The sequence below is a fragment of the Gossypium raimondii genome, chromosome 13 (genome assembly GCF_025698545.1).
Source record: "Gossypium raimondii isolate GPD5lz chromosome 13, ASM2569854v1, whole genome shotgun sequence".
NCBI classification, from domain to species: domain Eukaryota; kingdom Viridiplantae; phylum Streptophyta; class Magnoliopsida; order Malvales; family Malvaceae; genus Gossypium; species Gossypium raimondii.
In genome coordinates this window covers 46,877,835-46,900,738 of record NC_068577.1, presented here as the reverse complement: position 1 = coordinate 46,900,738, position 22,904 = coordinate 46,877,835, and the positions used below count along the sequence as shown (strand labels likewise).

The 22,904-nt window shown below is 33.7% G+C and overlaps 2 protein-coding genes across 2 annotated transcripts; both read left to right on the top strand.

Annotated features, from left to right (window-relative positions):
* Positions 1-2,335: 2,335 nt before the first annotated feature.
* LOC105782333 (uncharacterized) lies at positions 2,336-8,209 on the top strand. The gene is made up of 2 exons (XM_012607013.2): positions 2,336-2,481; positions 7,511-8,209. Exon 2 carries the CDS (start codon positions 7,530-7,532, stop codon positions 8,070-8,072), a length of 543 nt encoding a protein of 180 aa, XP_012462467.1. The 5' UTR covers positions 2,336-2,481; positions 7,511-7,529; the 3' UTR covers positions 8,073-8,209.
* Positions 8,210-16,265: 8,056 nt separating this feature from the next.
* LOC105782332 (probable aminotransferase TAT2) lies at positions 16,266-19,655 on the top strand. Its single transcript, XM_012607012.2, has 7 exons — positions 16,266-16,738; positions 17,552-17,891; positions 18,025-18,243; positions 18,538-18,597; positions 18,792-18,947; positions 19,038-19,131; positions 19,352-19,655. Exons 1-7 carry the CDS (start codon positions 16,488-16,490, stop codon positions 19,483-19,485), a joined length of 1,254 nt encoding a protein of 417 aa, XP_012462466.1. The 5' UTR covers positions 16,266-16,487; the 3' UTR covers positions 19,486-19,655.
* Positions 19,656-22,904: the final 3,249 nt, after the last annotated feature.

Here is a 22,904-nt window from a genome sequence, read left to right as displayed (position 1 = left end):
TCCTAAAACTAAATCAACAGATGTTAGGTTAGTCCAACCTCCTTTCAAACTTCTCGAAAATAAAACTAAAACTATAATTAAGAAAATCACTAAAAACTACAATTGCTAACACCATCACCATTTTCAAAGAAAACAGAATAGGCTATTATCATCGCCACCACTTTAAAAGAAAACGAAACGAATATTATTCATTCACAACCTTTTATACATGAGCTCAATTAACATATCATTACTATTAATCATTCAATTAACATCATTGTTATTGCAATAATTTGATAGTTGTGAATTTGAATGCTTTTAAATATGCAATATCTTTCCATTTAAGGTTCAAAATTATAAATAATTTAGAAATTGTAAATAAAAAATTCCATTAAAACATTTGGCATGTATGATTGTATATTAATTTTTATTTTATAAACTTTTTACATGATGCATGAGATATTTATCGATATTTTAAAATATTTTTCATATATATTTATAATAAAATATTAGTTTTTAATAACATATATGTTAATATACAAATGCAAATATTAAAATTTCTAATGTAACTTGATAAGTGCTAAAAGTAGCATGTTTTAACCTTATTCTTAACGCGCTTTTGAATGATTATTCAATGTTAATCGTGAATTTTGGATGATTATCCGATGCTAATTGTGAATTTTATACTCTTAATCCTTTAAATTCATGTTTTAATGCTTAATAGAGCACTTAGGGGCAAAAGGAGCGAAAATCGGAGCGTCGTAGCAAGTTGAAGGAGCCACACGGGCTACACTTTTTTACATGGTTGTATGACCCACACGGGCATGTGGTAGGCCATGTCAATTTCATGGGATTGTGCACTTAACAGCAGAAAATCGTGATTTTTAGGTTTTTTGGGCATTATAAGACGTATATATGACAAAAATAAGAAGATTGGAGGGAGCCGTCACAAAATATTGAAGAAAACAACTCGAAAAACACCATTGAAGCGGATTTTGAAGTAGAGTTTCGTCAAGATTGAAGATTTCCAGTTGATTTCTTAAGAAATTATCATGAGTTTCTTTATTTTTTTCGGTTATACTATATCTTGGATGTTTCTATTTTCGAGCATGAACTAATTTTCTAAATACCTAGGGGAGATGAACCCTATGATGGATTCTGTCGTTTGATTTTTATTTTACGCAAGAAATACTTAGTTTCTTGTTCTCAATTATGTATGCTTAATTCATGGTTTCATATTTCTAAAGTATTGACCCATGTTCGAAGTGCTTAAATCGGTGGTTAAATAGACCCTATTTAAGATTAGATTTTGCGTAATTGAGTGGAGTTGCATGCAACCCTAGAAATAGGATGACATAAATCTACCGAATTAGAGTCAAATCTAATAGTGGAATCCATAACACGAGTTAATGTGATAATAGGGGTTTTAATTAGAAAGAAATTTCAATTAATCAACCTAGAGTCAGTTGCTCTTATGCTCAAAAGAGATATTAACATAATTTAGGGATTTCTACGGGCCAAGGTGCTAAGTAAAGAAATTGCGTAATTTAGATTAATAGTGGCAGATGAAATCTAGATGGATTCTTTCCTGAGTATTGTTTTGTTTCTTGGTTGTTATTCGATTATTTTCGTAATTTGTTCTTTGTCACGTTCGTTAGTTAATTTTAGGTGTTAGTCAATCACTTGAATTATTTTGTTAAATAATAGAAAGATGGTAATTACTAGCACTTGTAGTCCTTGAGGGAACAATAAATTTGCTCACCGTAGCTATACTATTAATTAATAAGTGCACTTGCCTTAGTCAAATTTTTAGTTAGTTTTGTAACCATAATAATTATAAAAAAATAGAAATATTTAAAGAAATTAAAACTTATTTAAAATATCAAAAATTTGATATTTTAAATATCAAAATTAAAATTATTTAAAATATCAAGATATTGGTGAAAATACACTAAAACCCAAAAATAGTCAAAATGGATTGAAATTTTAACCAACACAGCTCAAATGATTTGATACTAATTAAAAACGGAAATGATATGTACTAACTGTTATTGATATAGTATTGGCTACCAACTTTTTGTCTTGGTTAGGGTAGATTGTTGTAACAACTACAGTAAAATTACAAATACAGGTCAAAGTAATCGTAAACATCAAACTATTACAAACGGGTTATGTTCCAAACTAAAGAAAACTACCATGCATGATGTGTAGGGTTGGTATTTTTTGCTGGAGAATTTATTAAAATAAATTAAAGTAGTTTAAACAAAAGTGTAGCAGAAAATTAAAAAAAAAAACAACTCCAGCTTAGATATGGATACACGTGTAGACCGTGGGAGGCTCCAAACAATAGGAGCAGTTTAATCCCTACTCTAAAAAAATCCAATCGTCCTTTTCACCCTCAGAAAAATCCCCCTTCACCAAAATCCCTTTTGAAGCCATTGCAACACTTGCTTCATCGTCTTCGCTAACGCCTCTACAGTTCAGAGCTACCATCTCTTCCAGGTAACTATGCTCTAGATTTAGACCATCTCCCCTACTCCATCCCTCTTGCACTAGTAAATAAGTCGATTTGTTCGCCTCTTGGGAGACATAAACAAACTCACACTCTCTGAGCCTCCGTTGTTCAGTTCTAATGTCTTGAATATACGCCTCGATGGCCAATCTATCTACACAACTCAAGTTTGCTTTATTTATCACAGAAAGATAATCCCCTTCCACCACCACCCTTTTAAAATTGAGATCTACCCCTAATCTGAGAGCTTGAAGGCATGCAATGGCTTCAACCGTAAAAGCCGACAATATGCTTTCATTAACAGTTACTTTTTCAGCAATAGTTCTAGATCTACCATATCTAACGATTATCCCTGAACAAGATTTTGAAATATGAACATAAAACGCCGTATCAACATTTATCTTGATGTAAGGTTCTTCCGGTGGCCTCCACCTTTCAAAACCTACCTTTCAAATCTTACTTGCAATATGTTGTGGCGAGGCAAATGATCTGTCATGCACCCATTTATTCCTCTCTGACCAAAGGAACTAGATCGTACATGCAATCTGCCTATAGGTATATTCTGATGAATTATAAAACATGTTGTGCAGCTAATCTTGAAAACTTTTTCCACCTTCCTCACCATCCCATTTAATGTTCAACAGATCCTAAACTACAACAACAAATGGACAGTCCTCAAATCCATGCTCCAAATCCTCCACTCCCTTTATGCACTTTGGGCAAATCACGGATCCCACTAAACAGCTGTTATAAAGATTGTGTGAATTAGAGATTAGGTTCTTAAAAAAAATGCCAGACTGTGATTTTGACCTTTTCTGGGAATTTTTGTTTCCACAACTTCTTGTAAAAAAGATTGTCACTATCCACTTCATTGTCATTTATCTCTCTATTTCCCTGTAATAATCTGTAATTGCTCCAAACGGTATACTCACCTGAGGGTTCAACCTGCCAAACCACTTTATCCGGCTATGGGTGCAAGGCTAGAAGAGTACATTAAATCCTACTTGCCATATTAGGATCAAAACTACTAGTAATTTTTACCACACCCTACACCCGTTCATGATGTACAATTAAATCACAGATTGTTTTATAATGCACATTAGCATTAGAAGCCTGAATTTTTCGCGTAGGAAGACTAAAGACCCAGATATCCTCCCAGATGTCAATACTTGTGCCCGTGCCCACCTGCCAGCTTAGACCCTCCAGAAGCAAACCTTTTGTTGACCATATACTCCTCTAGGTATAAGATGGGTAGGCTTCTAAACTTGTTCGCAAGAAATCTGAATTTGGATAATATTTAGCTTTTAGCGATCTCGCCAATAACGAACTCTGATATTTCATTAAATGCCATCCCTACTTGGCCAAAAGAGCAATATTAAATTTACTAAGATCTTAGAAGCCCATCCACCGTGGTCTTTCAATGTGCACAACATAGACCATGCATACCAATGAATCCCTCACTTACCCCTAAATTTTTGCCACCAATAACGAGAGATAATATGTTCTAATTCCTTACATAACGAAGTTGGTAATAAAAAACAAGACGTCGTAAAAATGGGAATAGCTTGTAGGTAACTTTTTATAAAAACTTCATTTCCCCCTTGGGACAACGGTTTCACGTACCAACTGTTAATGCAACACCGCATTCAGTCATTCAACCCCTGAAACTCCCTCCTTTTGCTCCTTCAACCATATTAGGTAAGCCCAAATAGCGTTCAGGATCTGTTGAAATATGAACCCCTAAACACATTGATATCCCATGCCTTACATCATCCCCTACATTCGAACTGAAATAGATAACAAATTTTTCATAATTTACACATTGGCCTAACGACTTTTCATACTCCTTAAGAATCTATTTTAGAATCGTTGCTTCCTTCACCGTAGCCCCCCGAATAGGATACAATCATCAGCAAATAGAAGATGAGAAATTTTTGGTCCCTCTACAGATTCTTGCACCCTTAATTGATCTACTCTAGCTTACCATACGCATCAATGAGGATAAACCTTCACTATATATTAATAACAAATACGGGCTAAGTGGATCTCCTTGACGAAGCACTCATCCAAGTGAGAACCTTTGTCCCGCCTCTCCGTTGAGAATTACAGAATAGGTTACTGAGCTCACATAATAATGAATAAAATTGACCCATTTTTCCACAAAACCCATATTTAAAAACATATTTTTCAAGAAATCCCATTCCACCCTATCATATGCTTTACTCATATAAAGTTTAAGGGCAAAGTGACCCTTCTTACCATTCCTTTTCCGTTTAAACACCTCCAAGGTCTCATAAGCAAGCAAAATATTATTTGTAATTAACCTTCTAGGAACGAAAGCGCTTTGTGCTTCATCAATACAACAACTTAAAACTTTTTGGAAACAGTTAACCACTATTTTTGAGATAATCTTATACAAAACCGAACAGAGGCTTATAGGACGAAAATTTTTCATATTATTCAGATTTGACATTTTCGTATTAACACAATATGAGTAAAGTTTATATCTGCTAAGGACATACCTTCATTTAACACCTCAAGACAGTAAGTTTCGACCTCCTCCTCTAAGATATGCTAGTAATTCTGAAAGAATAGAGCAGGAACACCATTCGATCCCAATGCCTTTGTGGGCGCCATTGCTTTCAGTGATACAAGAATCTCATCTCTTTCATATCAAGCCGTGAAGCGTCTATTCATGTCCTCCGAAATACACCCGTTAACACCCCTCAAAATATAGTCAGAATCACACAAGCTCTGAGAGGTAAATAACTCCATAAAATACTCCCTAACAATTTTATTTACCTCTCCTGCATCACTATTACATGTTCATCACCCTTATCTAACCCTTTCACCCTGTTTGTCCTTTTATTTTGAAACGTTATACGATGAAAGAAACTCGTATTTCGACCACCCTACTTTAACTAATTCACACGCTCTTTGCTCTCAATTCATCTTTCCTTCTCCAATTCCAAAGTCAAATCAATTTTACTTTCCATAGGATTGAAAATATTCTCATCATCCCGTTCACCCAAATTAAATTCCTCGATCTTTTTAAATAAATGCCTCTATTTTCTGCCCTTCTCCTTTCTAAACCTATCTGCCCAAGATTTCAAACCCTGCCCTAACAACTCTAGCCGCTGTGGAATAGTACCCCTACTCTGCTCCCAGAGTCGATGAACTTCAATTTCACACGAATCTTCTAGCATCCAAGATGCTTCAAACCGAAAACGATTGCTCCGAAGACACCCATCCCCTTTATCCGTTACCAGCATTAGAGGACAGTGGTCCCAAAACGAGTGAGGCAAAAGGAGCACCACAAAATTTGGAAAATTTACCCACCATGCAGAATTGGTAACTCCATATCCAACCTTTTCTTAATGTTATTATGCTCAAAGTTACCCCGCTCCCAGGTAAACCAAGGGCCTTCAAAACCTAAATCCTCCAATTGGCAATCCTCCATAACCCTTTGAAATTCTTCCATCCTTCTATCATCATGCAAAATACTCATTTCTTCTCAAAAGAGTAAAGAATCTCATTAAAATCCCTACATACCAACCACAGCAAGTTCTGATCTCTCCCTAAGCTTCGAAGGAGACGCCAAGATTCACTACGATTTTCTAGATCAGGGAACCATAAAACCCTGTCAGCCTCCAATTTATACCATCATCAGGCCCACGTATATCCAAATCAACATGGCTACTCGAATAACTCTGCAAATTAACATCAATATCAATCTTCCACCCAAACTAAAATCTCCCATTGTACCCTCGGCTGAAACATCAATATCATGCACAAACCTACCCCATCAACGCACTCTCTCCATTTTAACTGAATCCAACTTTGTCTCCATAAAGAAGACAACTTGGGGATTGTGAAGTTTCAACATCTGTTGAAGCCTCCTTAATGCTCGTGGACTCTCCAATCCACGAACATTCCAACTCATGATCTTCATTGCTGCCAGCCAACCTGCCCTCTAGCGGTCGCCGATAAATTGGTTTGGGAAGCTAGACACTGCTCACCTCCTTTTTACTCAGAATCCAAAGTCTCAGAAACTTTACTAGAGAAAACATTCGTTCTTTGTCTTTTTTTACCATCCACTCCTCCAATCGGTTCTTCTTCCAAGTCATGTATCATCGGATCTTGATCCAACCCTACAAAGGAACTTCCCTCCCAACCAAAACCAACCTTTGATTTTCCATCCAGATTAACACCCAGCACTCGATTTAAATTGTTTAAAGCATCAAATCCTCGATCCTCAATACAACTGTTTCTTAGCCAAACACTCACTATCATAGTGGCACGCCTTCCTGGAAGAGCCCTTAATGATATATCCCATCCCAACTCCACCAAATCCACATCCATTCGTAAATGGATCGGGCAAAACTGTCACTGTGCTCCAGACAGCCGCACATGAAACAAAACAAGGTCAACTTTTCATATTTAAATCGTGTTGATTTTGCTATTTGTCTTATGTTAATGTTTAAATAATTATAATTATGTTTAACTAATTCAAGTCGTGGTAGCCCAAATTCTAAATATCTTTTCCCGAATTAAACAGTTATGGATCGTCGATTTTGTTTAGTTTGTCCCTACTGGGCTTATCATTTAAAATTTTGGGTTGTGTAGAATCGATTTATTAAGCTATTCTTCCAACAAGTTTCCTATAAATTCTTGTTTTTGAGGAGTCAAATTTGGTTGATTTTAAGTTAGGTAAAATAAAACTGCAATTTTTAATGCAGAAAAGCTGCATTTTAATCCAAATAAAGACAATGTCCCACAGAAGCAGAGCTTTATTAGTTGAACTAATCCATTGTGAAATTAATAGCAAAAGCTTATTAATACTCAACCTGGATTTGATTTGAATGACAAAAAAGAAATTATGGGTTGGAGCAAGGAATACTTGGATATAGTTTTGGTCCCAGCTGGTTTATTCATCTTGTCTATTTACCATGTTTTTCTTCTTTATAAATACCTCAAATTCCCTGAAACTACTGCCATTGGCTTTGAAAACCATTTCAGGAAAGCTTGGGTCGAAAGGATGTTGCAGGTCGAGGCTAAAGATAGAGGATTATCATTGACAACGATCAACAGCACAATATCAGCATCAACTTTCTTGGCAACAACATCGCTAGCATTGAGTTCGCTAATCGGAACATTGTTAGCGGATTCATCACACCAAAAGCTCTTCAAAAACAGTCTTATATATGGCAACACAAGCTCATATATCAATTCGGTCAAATACATAACACTTCTCATATGTTTCTTGGTGGCTTTCGGCTCTTTTCTTCAATGTGTACGCAGCTTTGTTCATGCTTGTTTCTTGATTAGCATGCCCAATGCAGTTATCCCAATGAGTTACGCCCAGAAAGCGGTGATAAGAGGCAGTGCTTGCTGGTCCATTGGCTTACGAGCTATTTATTATGCCACTGTTTTGCTGCTTTGGATATTTGGGCCAATCCCAATGTTTGCTGGCTCTTTGATTATGGTGCTGGTTTTGCATTTGCTTGATACAAATGTGACCCCTTTGCATCAGTTTGAAGAAGATAACAAGTCTTGTAACGTGGTTACCGAGACCAATTAAGAAGTTTCATGCAATAGTTGGTCCAGTTATTGTGCATCATGATATATCAAACTCCATTGCAATGTGATGTTACGATAGTTATTGAAGTAATAACTTTGGATCATCTTTTGAAAATAAAGCTTCTAATTTTTTTTTTATTTGGTATGCATTATTGTTAAAAATTACTGGATTAAAACTCCCATATATGACTTCACACTTTATTATTACTAGCCTTTAATGTCATATGTATTGCATGTAATTTTGAATTACAGTAATTAATGTAAAACAATATCTTTTATTTGAATATAATTAAATTATATTAATTTATCAATTCAAATATTATCTTATGAATACATAATAAAAAATTAAAATCATAATTAAAATATTTTAACTTATTCAACATAAAATATAAATAATGCAAAAGTAAAATTATTCCAAAAAAATAGTTTATTAATATAATTAACTCTAATATATTAATTAAGTGATAATTAATATGCTTAGAATTTTATTCAAGTAATAGCTCCAGTTTAATTTTAAATTATCACAACTTCAATTCAATTATAATTATTTTAAAACGTGAATTTAATAATATAATGAAAAATAAAGAAATATTTTTATCCTTCGTACTTATATATTATAGATTATAGATAGATAAGAATGGTGAATACAAACCCATTGATACATCACCAAATAAAACAATTATGGGAACCTAAACAAAATTATTTGACAAAGCGATGGGGAAGTTGATTCTCTAATATTTGAAACACCACTTTATCAAAATAAGCACATTAAAACTTGATCTCATTTATTAGATTCTCCAAGTTGACATAATCAGACCATTGTTTGTAAGGTATCCAACAATCAGACAAGAATCACTTTCAATCTCCACGAAATTCACATTTAACCCCGAACACCACCGCCCATTGCAAAAATATCCATGCTATCCTCTTTTATCCAGCGTCTCTCTCATGCCAACCCTGGCTCCTTCATTAAAGCCAATATAGAGGCGGAGTTTGCAAGTAAACTATATTAAGTTAGCTTATATATAAGCTTTCTAGACGTGGGGTTGCTACTTGGTAGAGGAATTGTTTTTTATTTAGTGCAAACTTTGTAAGTAAATTAAATTGAGTCAGCTTCCAAGGAAAAAAGTTTTAGAGGGAGAATTATCTAAAGTGAGTATAGTTGATGAGTGAGTGAAACTTAGATCATAATTTGTATTTTGAGCATAGTAGATTAATTTTCTAGGCAATACCCCTATAGATGTGGGAAGTTTTCGAACTACATGAACAAACTTTTGGTGTCCGTCTCTATTTTTCCTACACTAGTTACTTAATCTAGTTGCAATTGAATGTATACCTAGACTAATATTTGACCGGCAAAAATCAACATTATTTCAATTAGTATTAAAACTAGATACTTGACTCACTAAATGGTGATATTGCATTGATTTTTGTTTGAGATACAAAGTTTTTCAATAACTAGACCCTTGGGTGTTGGATGACTTCAATTATACTTATTGGAAAGCCAAGATGAAAGTTTTAGTAAGCCCATGGATGAAAAGGCTTGGCATTCAATTTTTACTAGTTAAAAACCTCCTCCTGTTGATGTTTTAGGCATGAAGACTCCCAAACATGCGACAACCTAGAGGAGTGAAGATGAGAAGCTTGGAAGTGGTAATTCCAAGGCCCTAAATGCTTATTTTCTGTGGAATTGGTGAACAAAAATTCAAGAAAACTTCAAAGTGCACCACGTATAACAATCAAAACTTCAAATGCTGACTACTAAATTTAAGACTTTAAAAATATAGGAATATAAAACCTTTAAAAGAGTTTGATATTTCAGATCAAATCTGTGCATTAGGAAGGGAGTATTCAAACTCCAATATTGGAAGAAAAATTCTTCGTTTTTTTGTGATCAAAATGAAAACACCCTAAAAATGAGGTGACTAACTAGGTAGTTTATCCCAATAATTTTACAGATTCTAAGTCAACATTCTTAATAAATAAAAAAATGGTTATAAATATTTAAATCTGTTTTGTGATTATGAGTAAACCAGGTTAAAAAAAATGAAAATGAAGGAACCCAACAATGTTAACGTTGCGTATCCAATGAGATGACAGAAATTAAGTTCAAGTGGTACAAGTATTTTCTAACAAGATTTCTTTCAGGTACACGTAGGGTAATAAATAAAGACAAAATCCATCACGTGGGTTACATTTGTTGGTCAATTGTAATCCAATGAATTTCTTTTCTTTTCTCCTCTCCAATAAATTTAAAAATTAACTAAAAAGGATTAATAAAATCCATTTTGATTAGATCGTATCAATGAATTGATTAAATTGAAAATTGATGATAAAATTAATTAAAACTGGATTGAATCCATAAAAAATCTAATTGAATCCAAATAAAATTTGTTTAAATATTTAATTTGTTATAATTTATAAAATAATTTATTTATATTTCTATTATTATTTTTTATATTTTTGAATTTTTTATTTTATCATGATGAACCAACTGAATTTTGAATTACTGGTTTGAATTGATCCTTAGTTTGATTTTTACAACATTATAACAAATATTAGTTTGGATGATATGAATATTAATTCAATTATAAAACCTGTAAGTTTCAAAAAGATTGAAATTAATTAAGTCTTAGCTTGATTAATATTAATATTATTGTCAATGCAACAGGATGTGAGTTCGAATGTGAAGAAGTATATTTGTCCCATTAATTACTATTGTTATAAAACAAGCTCATATTTTATGTCCGTTACCCTTTCTTAATAATGAGAAACAGTTTGAAAGAAGCGAATCGACCACCAGAACTACTGTTCTTAGAATCAGAAATAAACAGGCTTACTCCTTCAAAAGAATCGAATCCGGTTGGGGAAGAAAAAGAATTTTTTTTATTGAGCGTCTTCGCTCATCTTGTTTTGATAACCTATTCAGAATCTTCTATTTAAGGGTTGGAAAGATGTTATGGATAATTCTAAGCATTATATATAGGCTTTTTTACCCAAATATTATAAAATAAAATAAAAAATTCGAAAATGGCATCCACCCTGATTAATTACAGGAATGGGTTATTTGGGGGGTGGAGGGTGGTGCAGAGGCGGCACCACCCATTTTTTTTATAGTAACCAAAATCAGTCAACCAAAAAAAATATTATATTGATGGAGGATAACTAATAGGCGGCACCAAAAAAAATTAGTGGTGTCTACCTGATAGGCGACACCAAAGGCACCAAAAGTGCTTTGTATTTTTTTTGTTCTTTTTTTTAAATAAAAAATATTGTTGTTTGGCTTCTACGGTTTCCTCTTACTATATTTTAAGACTTTCTCTATATTCGGTTTCAGTATCTCTCTTCAATATTCGGGTTAGTTTTCTTTCTTTTTCCCCTTTGATTTTCATTTTTTTGGTGCATTACTGATAATTTTGTTACTCCGGAGAAATAATGAAATCGGATTTTTTTCTGTTTTCATTTAATTTTAATATTTTGGGATACATATTTTAAACCAAAAATTAACCTCTGTAGTAGACCTTTCTCGCAAAATTGGATGTTTCCTCAAAATCCGAATATTACTATTATTTGCTCTACAGCAGTTTTAAGACACTGATTTGTAGCTCAAAAAATACAAAAAAAAAATACAAAGCACTTTTGGAGCCTTTGGTGCTACCTGTCAGGTAGGCACTTTTGGTGCCGCTTTTCAGGTAGACATCACCAAATTTTTTTGGTGCCACCTATTAGTTATTCTCCATCAATATAATTTTTTTAATTAACTGATTTTTGTCACTGTCAGAAAAAATGGGTGGTGCCGCCTCTGCACCACCCTCCACCCCCAAACAACCCATTCCTGTAATTAAACGGGGTGGGATACCATTTTCAAATTTTTTATTTTATTTTATAATATTTGGGTAAAAAAGCCCATTGTATATAAAAAAAAATTGAAACTTAATTTTATTTTTCAAAGGGGAAGGACATTGGTGTAAAACTATTTGAGTTTTACACACTTCCATAACTTTTTGTATAATTAATATTTTAACAATTCGACAATCATATTTCACAATTCATCCATATTGTACAGGCCCATTTTGACCTAACCCAAACTGGGCCCAATTAACCTAAACCTACCTAACAGACCCAATACACCAAAACTAAAGCCCAAATCAGCAACCCAATTAAGCCCAACAACAACAATTTCACAAACTAAAAAGTCACAAGAAACCCTAGCCCTCCTAAGCCTCCTAGTGCCGTACGCCCCTATCATGCCTGGCTACCACCGCCGTTTTCCCCATACGTCACATCGGCCACTTGCTCTGCCACCGCCGCGCCTCACGTCCCCTCACCCACTTGCGCTTGCCACCTGCAATAAGGAACCAAACACGCAAAGCAGAAAAAAATAGCGCAACAGTGGAAAATACAAGAAATTTTTGTAACATTAGCTATAAAAAGTCGAATCTAATACTTGTAAGGGGTCTTCTTTTCACGATTTAAAAAAAAAACAGAACTAATAAAAAAGGTTGAACATTTTTTTACTCAGTTTTCTCTTTTCTTTTGCTTACTGTTTTTATTGTTTTTTTAAGTTTATTTTTTTTCTTTTCTTTAACTCGAAAGCACAAAAAAAAAATAAAAAGGAGAAGTCTTTTTACCCTTTTTTTACCTGCGTCGCTCCGGAAGAGGAGGAGGCGAAAGGTTTCGTCTAGTTTTCGGGCCTTTGGCTTTGCCTTTCGAGGGATTCGGCCTTGGATCCGTGTCTTAGAGGTGACCGGCTTTAAAAGGGACCAAAAAGGGTCCGATTTTGTGCCTCCGACCACCGTGTGCTGTGGCCGACGGACGGCGACCGACGGCCAGCCTCCTTGGTCGGACGTTGGTCTTTCATCGACCGAGAGAGTGAGGAGAGAGAGTTTCTCTGCTTTTAAAAAATGATGTTGATCTTGTTTTTTAGTTTATTTTTTAGTATTTATATTAAGTTTAAAACGGCGCCGTTTTAGCCTCTTCGACCCGCGCGGTGACCCGACCCAGGGGGAGGATCCGCGTGTTTCTTTGAAGGGTATAATTGCGCTCGCAGTCCTTCGACTCTGTAGCACGCTTCAATCAAGCCCTTTTCGCTATTTTCTTTTATTTTAATCTAGCCCCATAGTTTTATTTTGTATTAATTTAATCCACTGCAAAGGTCTTTGCGTTTTGGGAGTCTTAGTTTATTTACTCTTTTGGTCCCTCTCCTTTTGGCTCTTGTTGCAATCTAATCCTTTTTAATTTTAAATTTGCTCTACAGCAGTTTTAAGACACTGATTTGTAGCTCAAAAAATACAAAAAAAAAATACAAAGCACTTTTGGAGCCTTTGGTGCTGCCTGTCAGGTAGGCACTTTTGGTGCCGCTTGTCAGGTAAACATCACCAAATTTTTTTGGTGCCACCTATTAGTTATTCTCCATCAATATAATTTTTTTTAATTAACTGATTTTTGTCACTGTCAGAAAAAATGGGTGGTGCCGCCTCGCACCACCCTCCACCCCAAACAACCCATTCTCGTAATTAAACGGGTGGGATACCATTTTCAAATTTTTATTTCATTTTATAATATTTGGGTAAAAAAGCCCATTGTATATAAAAAATTTGAAACTTAATTTTATTTTTCAAAGGGAAGGACATTGGTGTAAAACTATTTGAGTTTTACACACTTCCATAACTTTTGTATAATTAATATTTTAACAATTCGACAATCATATTTTACTTTTCATCCATATAAATCATGCATGTCAAGTTTTGAATAAATTAAAGACACAATGTCAAATTTAGCCTTTGGCGTTTACATTTTTGGTATTTTGGCCCTTATTTTGTTTAACTAAATTTGACCCTCAACTTTTTAGAAAGAGTTAAATTTGACCATTAATCTTTTGAAAAAAAGAGGTCAAAATGATTTTTTTAACAAGAATACTAACTAAAATGTTAAATTTTAAACATGACAATCCACATATACTCCATGCTAAGTTTTTTGAACTTGTATATTTTAAATTTTTAATTTTATAATTTTGAATTATTTGTTAACGTAACATATAAAACAAATGGTGTTATGCAAGCACTATGTGCACATAGATTGCCATGTGAGTTGTCACACTAACAAGATTAAAATTAATGTTCTAGTTAGCATTTCAGCTAAAAAATTATTTGATTCTTTTTGAAAGGTTAAGGGCGATTTAATTCAAAAAGAACAAGGATCAAATTGATAGAAATGTAAACGTTAAGAGTTAATTTTATCATTATGCCTAAATAAAAATATCTAACTATTTAATTTTGATAGATCAGAAAAAGAATAGCCTTAAATTTTAATAACACTATTTAATTGGTGTTCACATATTAAAAATTTATGTAGGTATTTTAAATATATTATAAAATCAATTTAAGTTGATATTTAATGTTAAAATCATGATAGGCTGATATAAAAAGTCAATTAATATAATATTAATACTTGAATGACTCAATTAAAATATTTTAAAATTTAGAGATGTGTTTAGTAAAATTTACCTTAATGTCAATTTTATTTTTGCCTAAAAATGTCTTAAAATTGAATTCAAGCTATAATTATGTAAAGAAGCACCGATTTTGGCTTACAAATAGCTATGCTGGCAATGCTATCTGAAAAGAGAAGAAAAACACAAACAAACTTGGATTCATCTTTTATATTCATTGATAAGGACCCTCTTCCCATCATTTATTTTTTATAGAAAAAAATATCAAAAGGTTTATTGCTTGCTGCAAATAATTAGGTTCCCATACAATTCACCATTAATTTATTTTCTCAACAAATTCTTTCAAATCTTATTTCTAAAATTCTTGAGTGAGTTAGTGTCACAGGTTAACCAGATGCCAACCCGGTTAGGAAAACACAGAAAAATATGCATATGGTGGGGTTTGAACTCATGTCAATTAGATTAGTAAAATTTTAAGTTTACCACTTAACCAAAGTATTAATAATATTATTAGTTGAGTTGATGTAATAAGTTAACTCAACAGTAGCTTCCAATTGATGACAAAATCATAATAAATAATTATAGTGCATTTAGTATCGGTTATCGATATATTTATGCTTAAATTTCGCTTTACTTATAATTTAATAATCTTTTTTAATATAGTACATATTTAATGTGCTATTATGATTAATTAGTTTCAAACTATACGTTTCATTGTTTATTTATATTACTTTTAAACACACATTTATATTTTAAATCTATAATAGTATATAGGGTTTCTAATTTTAATAAAAAAGTAGGCAAGATTAATAAAATATAATTAATTTAGGCCTATTTTATTAATCATGTCCACGACCACACCCTGTACATCATAAAATCTTGAATGAAGAAATTAGGTATTGCTAACTTTGATTTCAGCCCAAGCTAAAATATAAAATCTAATGCCCAAATTAACCTTTCAAGTCGCATAGCTTTATTCAACAGAAGATGAGATGAATTGATGGTAAAGGCTGAGCTCTTGACGGAGCTCGCAGAGGTGGGGTTTGAACTTGGTAGGAAATTGAGTAGCGTTGAAGAAGATGGGGATAGAGTCAGGAATTTGGCGATGGTTTGATTGTTTTAGTGGATGATTTTGGTTTGGACTTGGAATGAGAGGTGAGGACACCCATTACCAATTCACTTGTTGTTTTCGTTTGCCCATGTTTCAGAAAACCTATCCACGAAAACTCTCTGGCCACAATAATTTTTGAATAAATGTAGTCAAGCAATAGGGGTAAAGCTCACGCTTGCCACATATACACGGTATTAGCGGAGGTGGAGAAAAAAGGAGTGGGTTGTAATCAGTTCACCCATTCTAAGGTTGAAAGCCAGACAAATAGAGGGACTCAATATAAATACTTAACATATTAGGTTTTTAATGGAAATAAGTCCCCTTACAATGTGAATACCTTTGAATATTTATAGAATGAAAGTTCATATATAATTATTCCTCTAAGTGAGGCTTTCAATGACCCAACGATGAGCTCAATTGAGTTGATGTCGAATTGATTCATGATACCAACTCAATCAATCACTTTATATATGGTATAAATATATAATTTATGGAGATAATAAATTGTACATATTAAAATAAAATTATATAAAATACATTAAAATAATACTTTGGTATTAATCGGTTTAAATTCTATCATAAACATATTATCTTATTTATTTAGTAGTATATATAATTACTTTATGTTTCATGCAAAGGACCATATGAGTTTTAACGTGTGGTGAAGGAACTGAGCGATTCTTCTATTACCTATCTTCATCTCTAAAATCGTGTCTCTCCCTCTCTCCCTTTATGTGTCTCCATCTCTCTGACTTTCTGCAATTCCCTTAGTTCCATTGAAGAACCCAAAACAAAGTGTTCTTTATTTTTATTTTTTTTAAAAAAAAGAGGGTATTTTAAAGATTTGAAAAACAATGGAGAATGGAAGTGTGAACCATGAAATGGAAACAGCTTCAACAATCACAATCAAAGGCATCCTTAGTTTATTAATGCAAAATCTTGATGAAAACAATTGCAAGAGGTTGATTCCTTTGGGTATGGGTGACCCTACCCTTTATTCTTGTTTTCATACTACTCATGTTGCTGGACAAGCTGTTGTTGAAGCTCTTCAATCTGATAAGTTCAATGGCTATTCACCCACTGTTGGTCTTCCCCAAACCAGAAGGTTCAAAAACTTCCCATCTTTTGTTAATTATTTTCTTTGCTTAATGCCTGAATTTCTTCAATTTTAGTATGAATATCTTCAGCTCCATCAAAATCTGCTTCTTCTTCTTCTTCTTCTTTTTAATGTTTCATTCACTCTGAAAGTTATCTGAAATCCTGTTGATGCTTCGTATTTCAGCTTTTATGGTCAAAGAAGGTTTTTTTTTAATAATCTAATAATTTATTTTAAATTTTCATGGTTACTCAAAATAATTTATTTCTTTTAGTTCGTCAAATCCTGCAATTGATGAAGTTGAGGACTTGGAAATTATCGATTTGTTTTCTTAAGTTTTGGCTTTATTTTGTCTTCTTTTGCTCTCATGGTTTCAGGTAACATGGTGGTTCATTAAATCTAGATTTCATTTCTACATTTAAAAATCTAAGTGACCCAAAGTAGAAATCTGGGGTTTCTGCAATCCTAAGTTCTTTGTTTTAAACATTTACAGTAAAAAAAGAAATTACGATAGATTGATAATTTCAACTTTCAAGTACTTACCTGGATATAGGCATAATGAAGTCTAGCTTTAGTTCGTATTGTTTTGGATTTAATGCGATATAGAGCATTTATTTATGTCAAATTCAGTATTTCCTTTTTCCTCCCCTAAGTTGGAGTTTCCTAAACAAATCAAAAAGTTTATATTTGATATGTGCTCGGACTCGGGTGTGATTGTTCATACGGTTATGCTTCGGATACCATTACTTCCAACAAAATAAAAGTGGGATCAACAGAGATTTTCTCTACTCATTTTTGCATTTTTTTAAAACTTTTTAACAGGGCAATTGCAGAATATCTATCATGTGATCTTCCCTACAAACTATCATGTGATGATGTTTTCATCACATCTGGCTGCACACAGGCTATTGATGTTGCATTGGCAATGCTAGCTCGACCCGGAGCAAACGTCTTGATTCCAAGGCCAGGGTTCCCAATTTATGAACTCTGTGCTACCTTTAGACGTCTAGAAATTCGATATTACGATCTTCTCCCTGAGAATGGCTGGGAAGTTGATCTTGATTCTGTTGAAGCACTAGCAGATCAGAACACTGTCGGTTTCGTAATCATAAACCCTGGTAATCCTTGTGGCAATGTGTACTCCTATCAGCATTTGAAAAAGGTTGGTAGCATCAGTAAAATGGAACTTTTTATATGACTATGTCTGTGAGCCGAGACTCGAGTGCACAGACTGTGCCATGCAGTAGTCTAGTGGGGAACCGGGCGTAATTTAATTGTTTGTTTATTGTAATTAGATTGCAGAAACTGCAGAGAAGCTTAAAATTCCTGTTATTGCTGATGAAGTCTACGGGCACCTTGTTTTCGGGGACAATCCATTTGTACCAATGGGAGTTTTTGGATCAATGGTTCCAGTTCTAACTCTTGGCTCTCTATCAAAGAGATGGATCGTGCCTGGTTGGCGACTCGGTTGGTTTGTAATAAATGACCCCTCTTACATGTTTAAGAATCCTAAGGTCATTTTCTTTCTCTTGGACATTGTCTGTGGTACTAGTCTATTTCGAAAATAATGATGCACATGAAGTCTGCAAGCATTGTCTATTTCAACAATAATGATGCTATACAAAAGGTGTGCTATGCATGTTTATATTCACCTTCAACATTTGCCAACTACTTAATTCCAAACTCAAGTTGTGCGGACTTTTGTTCTATGGATAATAGCTTTCTTGAGCTCTATTTTGCTTGTTCTGCGGATTTGCTTTTCTTACGTCTTATATGCTTATATTTTCATGTATTTTCATTTTTACCAGATTATCGAGCGTATCAAGAAGTATTTTGATATTTTAGGAGGACCTGCAACTTTTATCCAGGTATGTATTTATGGTGCCGGCTTGTTTACTAACTAATGAAATGTGAGCATCCTATTGTTGTTCATAAGTATAGGTACCAACTGGTCCTTGAAAAAGACCTGGATTTGAAAGTTTCCATTTCTGATTCAAATCTTTATGCCATTACCAAACGTATTGAGTGCATTGTTTTCATGGCTTTCTGGTGGGTGTCATAGGCAGCAGTTCCCCGTATAATCGAGCAAACTGACAACGTTTTCTTCAAGAAAACTATCAACACACTGAAGCAGACATCGGATATTTGTTGGGATATGATAAAGGAAATCCCTTGCCTTACTTGTCCCCAAAAGCCTCAGGGGTCAATGGCTGCAATGGTAATGGAGCAATATAATTCGCAATCTCTGTTTGAAACTCGGACGGATTCATAAACATGTTTGAGTTTATATTGTTCATGTATTTCACAGATTAAACTAAATATTTCCAGTCTGGAAGACATCAGCGACGACATCGACTTCTGTTTCAGGCTAGCCAAAGAAGAATCCGTTATTATTCTTCCTGGTAACTAACAAATCAAATCAAACATTTATGAACATTATATGTTATCATAAGCATGATTCCTCTTGTTAGATTAGGGAACAATGACAAGCAAAGTCGAATACCGTCTTATCCTAGAAGACTAAGCAATCACTCTTAAGAAGTAGCACCAACTAGGTTTAGGGTTCGAATCATGGCATCTATGGCCCCTTCTATGCACCTGAGAAGCAAATTTCTGATGCAGGTACCGCGGTGGGGTTAAAAAATTGGCTCCGAATCACTTTTGCTGCAGATCCACAGTCTCTGAAGGAAGCATTAGGGAGGTTAAAATCATTCTGCAAAAGGCACACCAAGCTAATGCTGCAGCAGCAGCAGTAGCAATATTAGAAAAGTTGAAGCTATACAAACATGGCGTCAAGCCTCATACAGTATACCAGCAACCCTTACTGCTGCTCCACATCTTCGATGCTTTTTAATATATTGTAAACAACACTTAAAAGATGTTAGATATGGTTCGTTTAATGGAAAATACAATGTTCTTAGATCCATCTGCAAAGTAGTCTTCCGTATGTGATAAAATGTCCCCAAGAATCGAAGTATATGTCCGACACGGGTAGTTATGTTTCAATTTTTTTAAAAGTTTTTCACGGTGATACGAGCATGTATCTCTTAAAGACAACTATATAATTTCGACAAGTGGACCTGCTTGTAGACAGTCTTAAATGGTGAAACTTCAGAACACAGTCTTAAAACATGTTTCTGTAGCTAAAATCCAGTCTGAGGATGAAGGATATTTTGAATAGCATCAATTTGTTGTTGAGATTCTTTTTTGTCACAGTAATCTTCTTAGAGCTACCTTTGTCCCATATAGATTCCAAGCCAAATATAATATATACTAGAAAATTTCCCTTTCAAGTAAGTAAAAGAGACAAGCGATAGGATAATAGAGTGGGAAGTATGTATTATTTTTTCATCAATAACATATTGATAAACATAAGATTAATGAATAATATAAAATTCTAAACCCACGTCTTTCTGATGGTTGAATAAAAAACTTTTTCTTTCCCTTTTCAGCCGTCTGATTTGTGATTGACGACCAAAGGCCAATTAGCCTGCAATCATTTGTAGCAATACTGACCTTTAAAGATGAGTTCTCAAGGATTGTCCAATGTGGGAGTTAGTGCTGATACGGGGGATCTGGGGCAGGAGAATCGGGTCACGTTTAAGGACATGCTTCTTGGTGATGGTAGGACCAGGAAGGAGGCCTAGGAAGACGGCGAGATGGTGATGTAATAACTGCGGTCGTAGATGGTATTCCGTCTATATGCTTTTAGGAGAGGGTGCATTCGTTGATTGAAAAAGTATGTGCTTCACCCTGATCATTAAGTTGATAGGAAGAAGAGTAGGTTTAATGCTTTATTGAGTAAGGTGTATGCCTTTTGGAAACCAAAATCCTCGAAAATTTGCTCGCATGGTGGATCTTGGGAAACCACTAATTCGAAGATTCGAGTTGATGGCGTCTTGCAACATGTAAAGTATGAAGCCCTTCCCAGTGTTGGTTTTGGATGCGGGAGGTATGGACACATCCAAGACTTGTGCCCATCGCGGGAAGAAAACGGTAATGCTCTTGAACCAAGAGATAAAGAAGAAGTTCCGACGCCACATAGATCGGAGAGTGGAGTCAGAGCGTTCTGGTGGCTTAAGATTTATTGTTTTATTGGACAGCCATGAATTAATAGAGAATCGTACGTGCGTTTCGATAGATCAAAATCCATCCATTCCATTGAATTCTGGTTCAACTTTTGGCGCTAGGAATAATGGTCAACATAAGGAACCCACTAGCAATTTAAAAGGGAAAGAAAAAGCAATGGGGCCAAATGGGCCAAGGTTTCGGTCAAGGCTTTAAGGAATGTGGCTGCCAATGATGCGGCTAATTTGGTGGGCGGGGTTTGACCTGGGTTGATGATGGGTCTAAGATGGGGGTCCAGTTGGCACCCAGGAAAATGAATTGGATAGGTATCGGTCGGTTCTCTTGGATACTACTGTAGACAAGGGTAATAATCGGGTTATTGGATTTGATGAAAACTTGGACCCGTTGGGGACAGCAATACATTCTGGGATAAGCTGTAACGCAGCATCGTCGTCCAATGAGCGTATTCCTGCAACAAAACCAATGAAGTCGGGAGCTCAAGTATGGAGGAAGGTGGTGCCTGTGTCAGTTGCTATGGATGTAATAATCTCAGGCATTGAACCATATTCTGATGATGGAGGCTCGAACCCATTGTCATGGGAGGTGAGCAGGCACATTCAATGGAGGACTTTGCATGATGCGGGTCTCCCTTCTCCATTTTCTCTTAATGGTAAGGCTTCTTGTATGGAATTTCCAAAGGTGTGGGTTTAATAAGATATTGAAAGAGATGGAGTTTAATCTTGTTGCGCTTCAGGATAAAGTAATTAGGAAGCGTAATTGAGGCTAGCGGATATTCATTTTAATCAGACACAGTTTGCTCACTTGCAGCTGAAGTGGGGGATTGTTCCAAGGAGGTACTTTGTACAATTGTTTAGGCTCGTAAAATTCTGTGGGATTATCTGATTGCTGCTGTGGATCATCATGGGGGATTTTAACTCAATTATTGCGATTAATGAAAGAAGGGGTGTTGTTTTCGTTAGGCCGTCTTGTTTTTGCCAGATAATCCAAGCAAATGATAGAATTTTTTTCAATGAAAACTGTGAAAAATATTGAGTAGATAATGAATTATTTATCACTTAATACACTTTTTTTTTTAAAATTTTTATTTTATTTTTTTAAAATCATCTTTATTTTTTTAAAGTTACATTTATGAAACAATTTAATTGTATTGTACTTCATTTTAAGAAATATACCGAACACATTTATAACTTAAATTTGGTACTTAAATTTTCAGTTTATTATATTTATATATGAAAGTAGTTATCGATTTATTGGAGCTAGAAGAGATAAATGAAGTGAAGTATGATTTAAACAAGTATTCATATTATATTAACATATTCATATTTTATATTATAAAAAATTATTATTAGATATTTATAAAGTGTAGTGTGTTTTTATTATTGAAATTTTAATATAAATATTTTTCAATGAAATATTAAGAATATTATTTAAATTTTTAAATTATTACTAATGCTAAAATTTATTATTAAAATATTAGATAAATTTTTAAATTAATGAAGTATATTAATAATTCATTATATTATTAAATATAAATATATATATGTTTAATAATATTGAAATTATAATATTTGATATCAATATTTTAATATTCTTATTTAAAAATAAAAATTTATTATTACAATATTAGGTTTGATTCAAGTTAAATTTTTATATAAAAATCAAGTTAATTGTAAGGATTTTTTCCTAAAAATGATTTATGTTTTTCAAAAGGAGAATTTAATGTTCATAAATTATTTTTCGTTAATCAAGTTATTTTTACAAAATAAATATAAAAAGTATTCTTCGTGATTGTTTTAAACAAACGCATCCTCAATAATAATAAAAGATTACATTTAACAGTTGGTGACAAAAAAAATATCGAATAATTAAATTACTATTTTATAATATTTTATAGTGAAGGTAGTAAAAAATAACTTAAACTATAAATATATAAAATAATGATTAGTAAATTATTGTAAATTCTGGTGTAATTATAATGGGAAAAAGGTTTGGACATTGGTTTATTGGAATTTACATAAAATATGCTAAAGGAGAAACATAGGGGCAGTGATTGGTTTGGATTTCAAAGAAGATTAGAGGAGGAGCC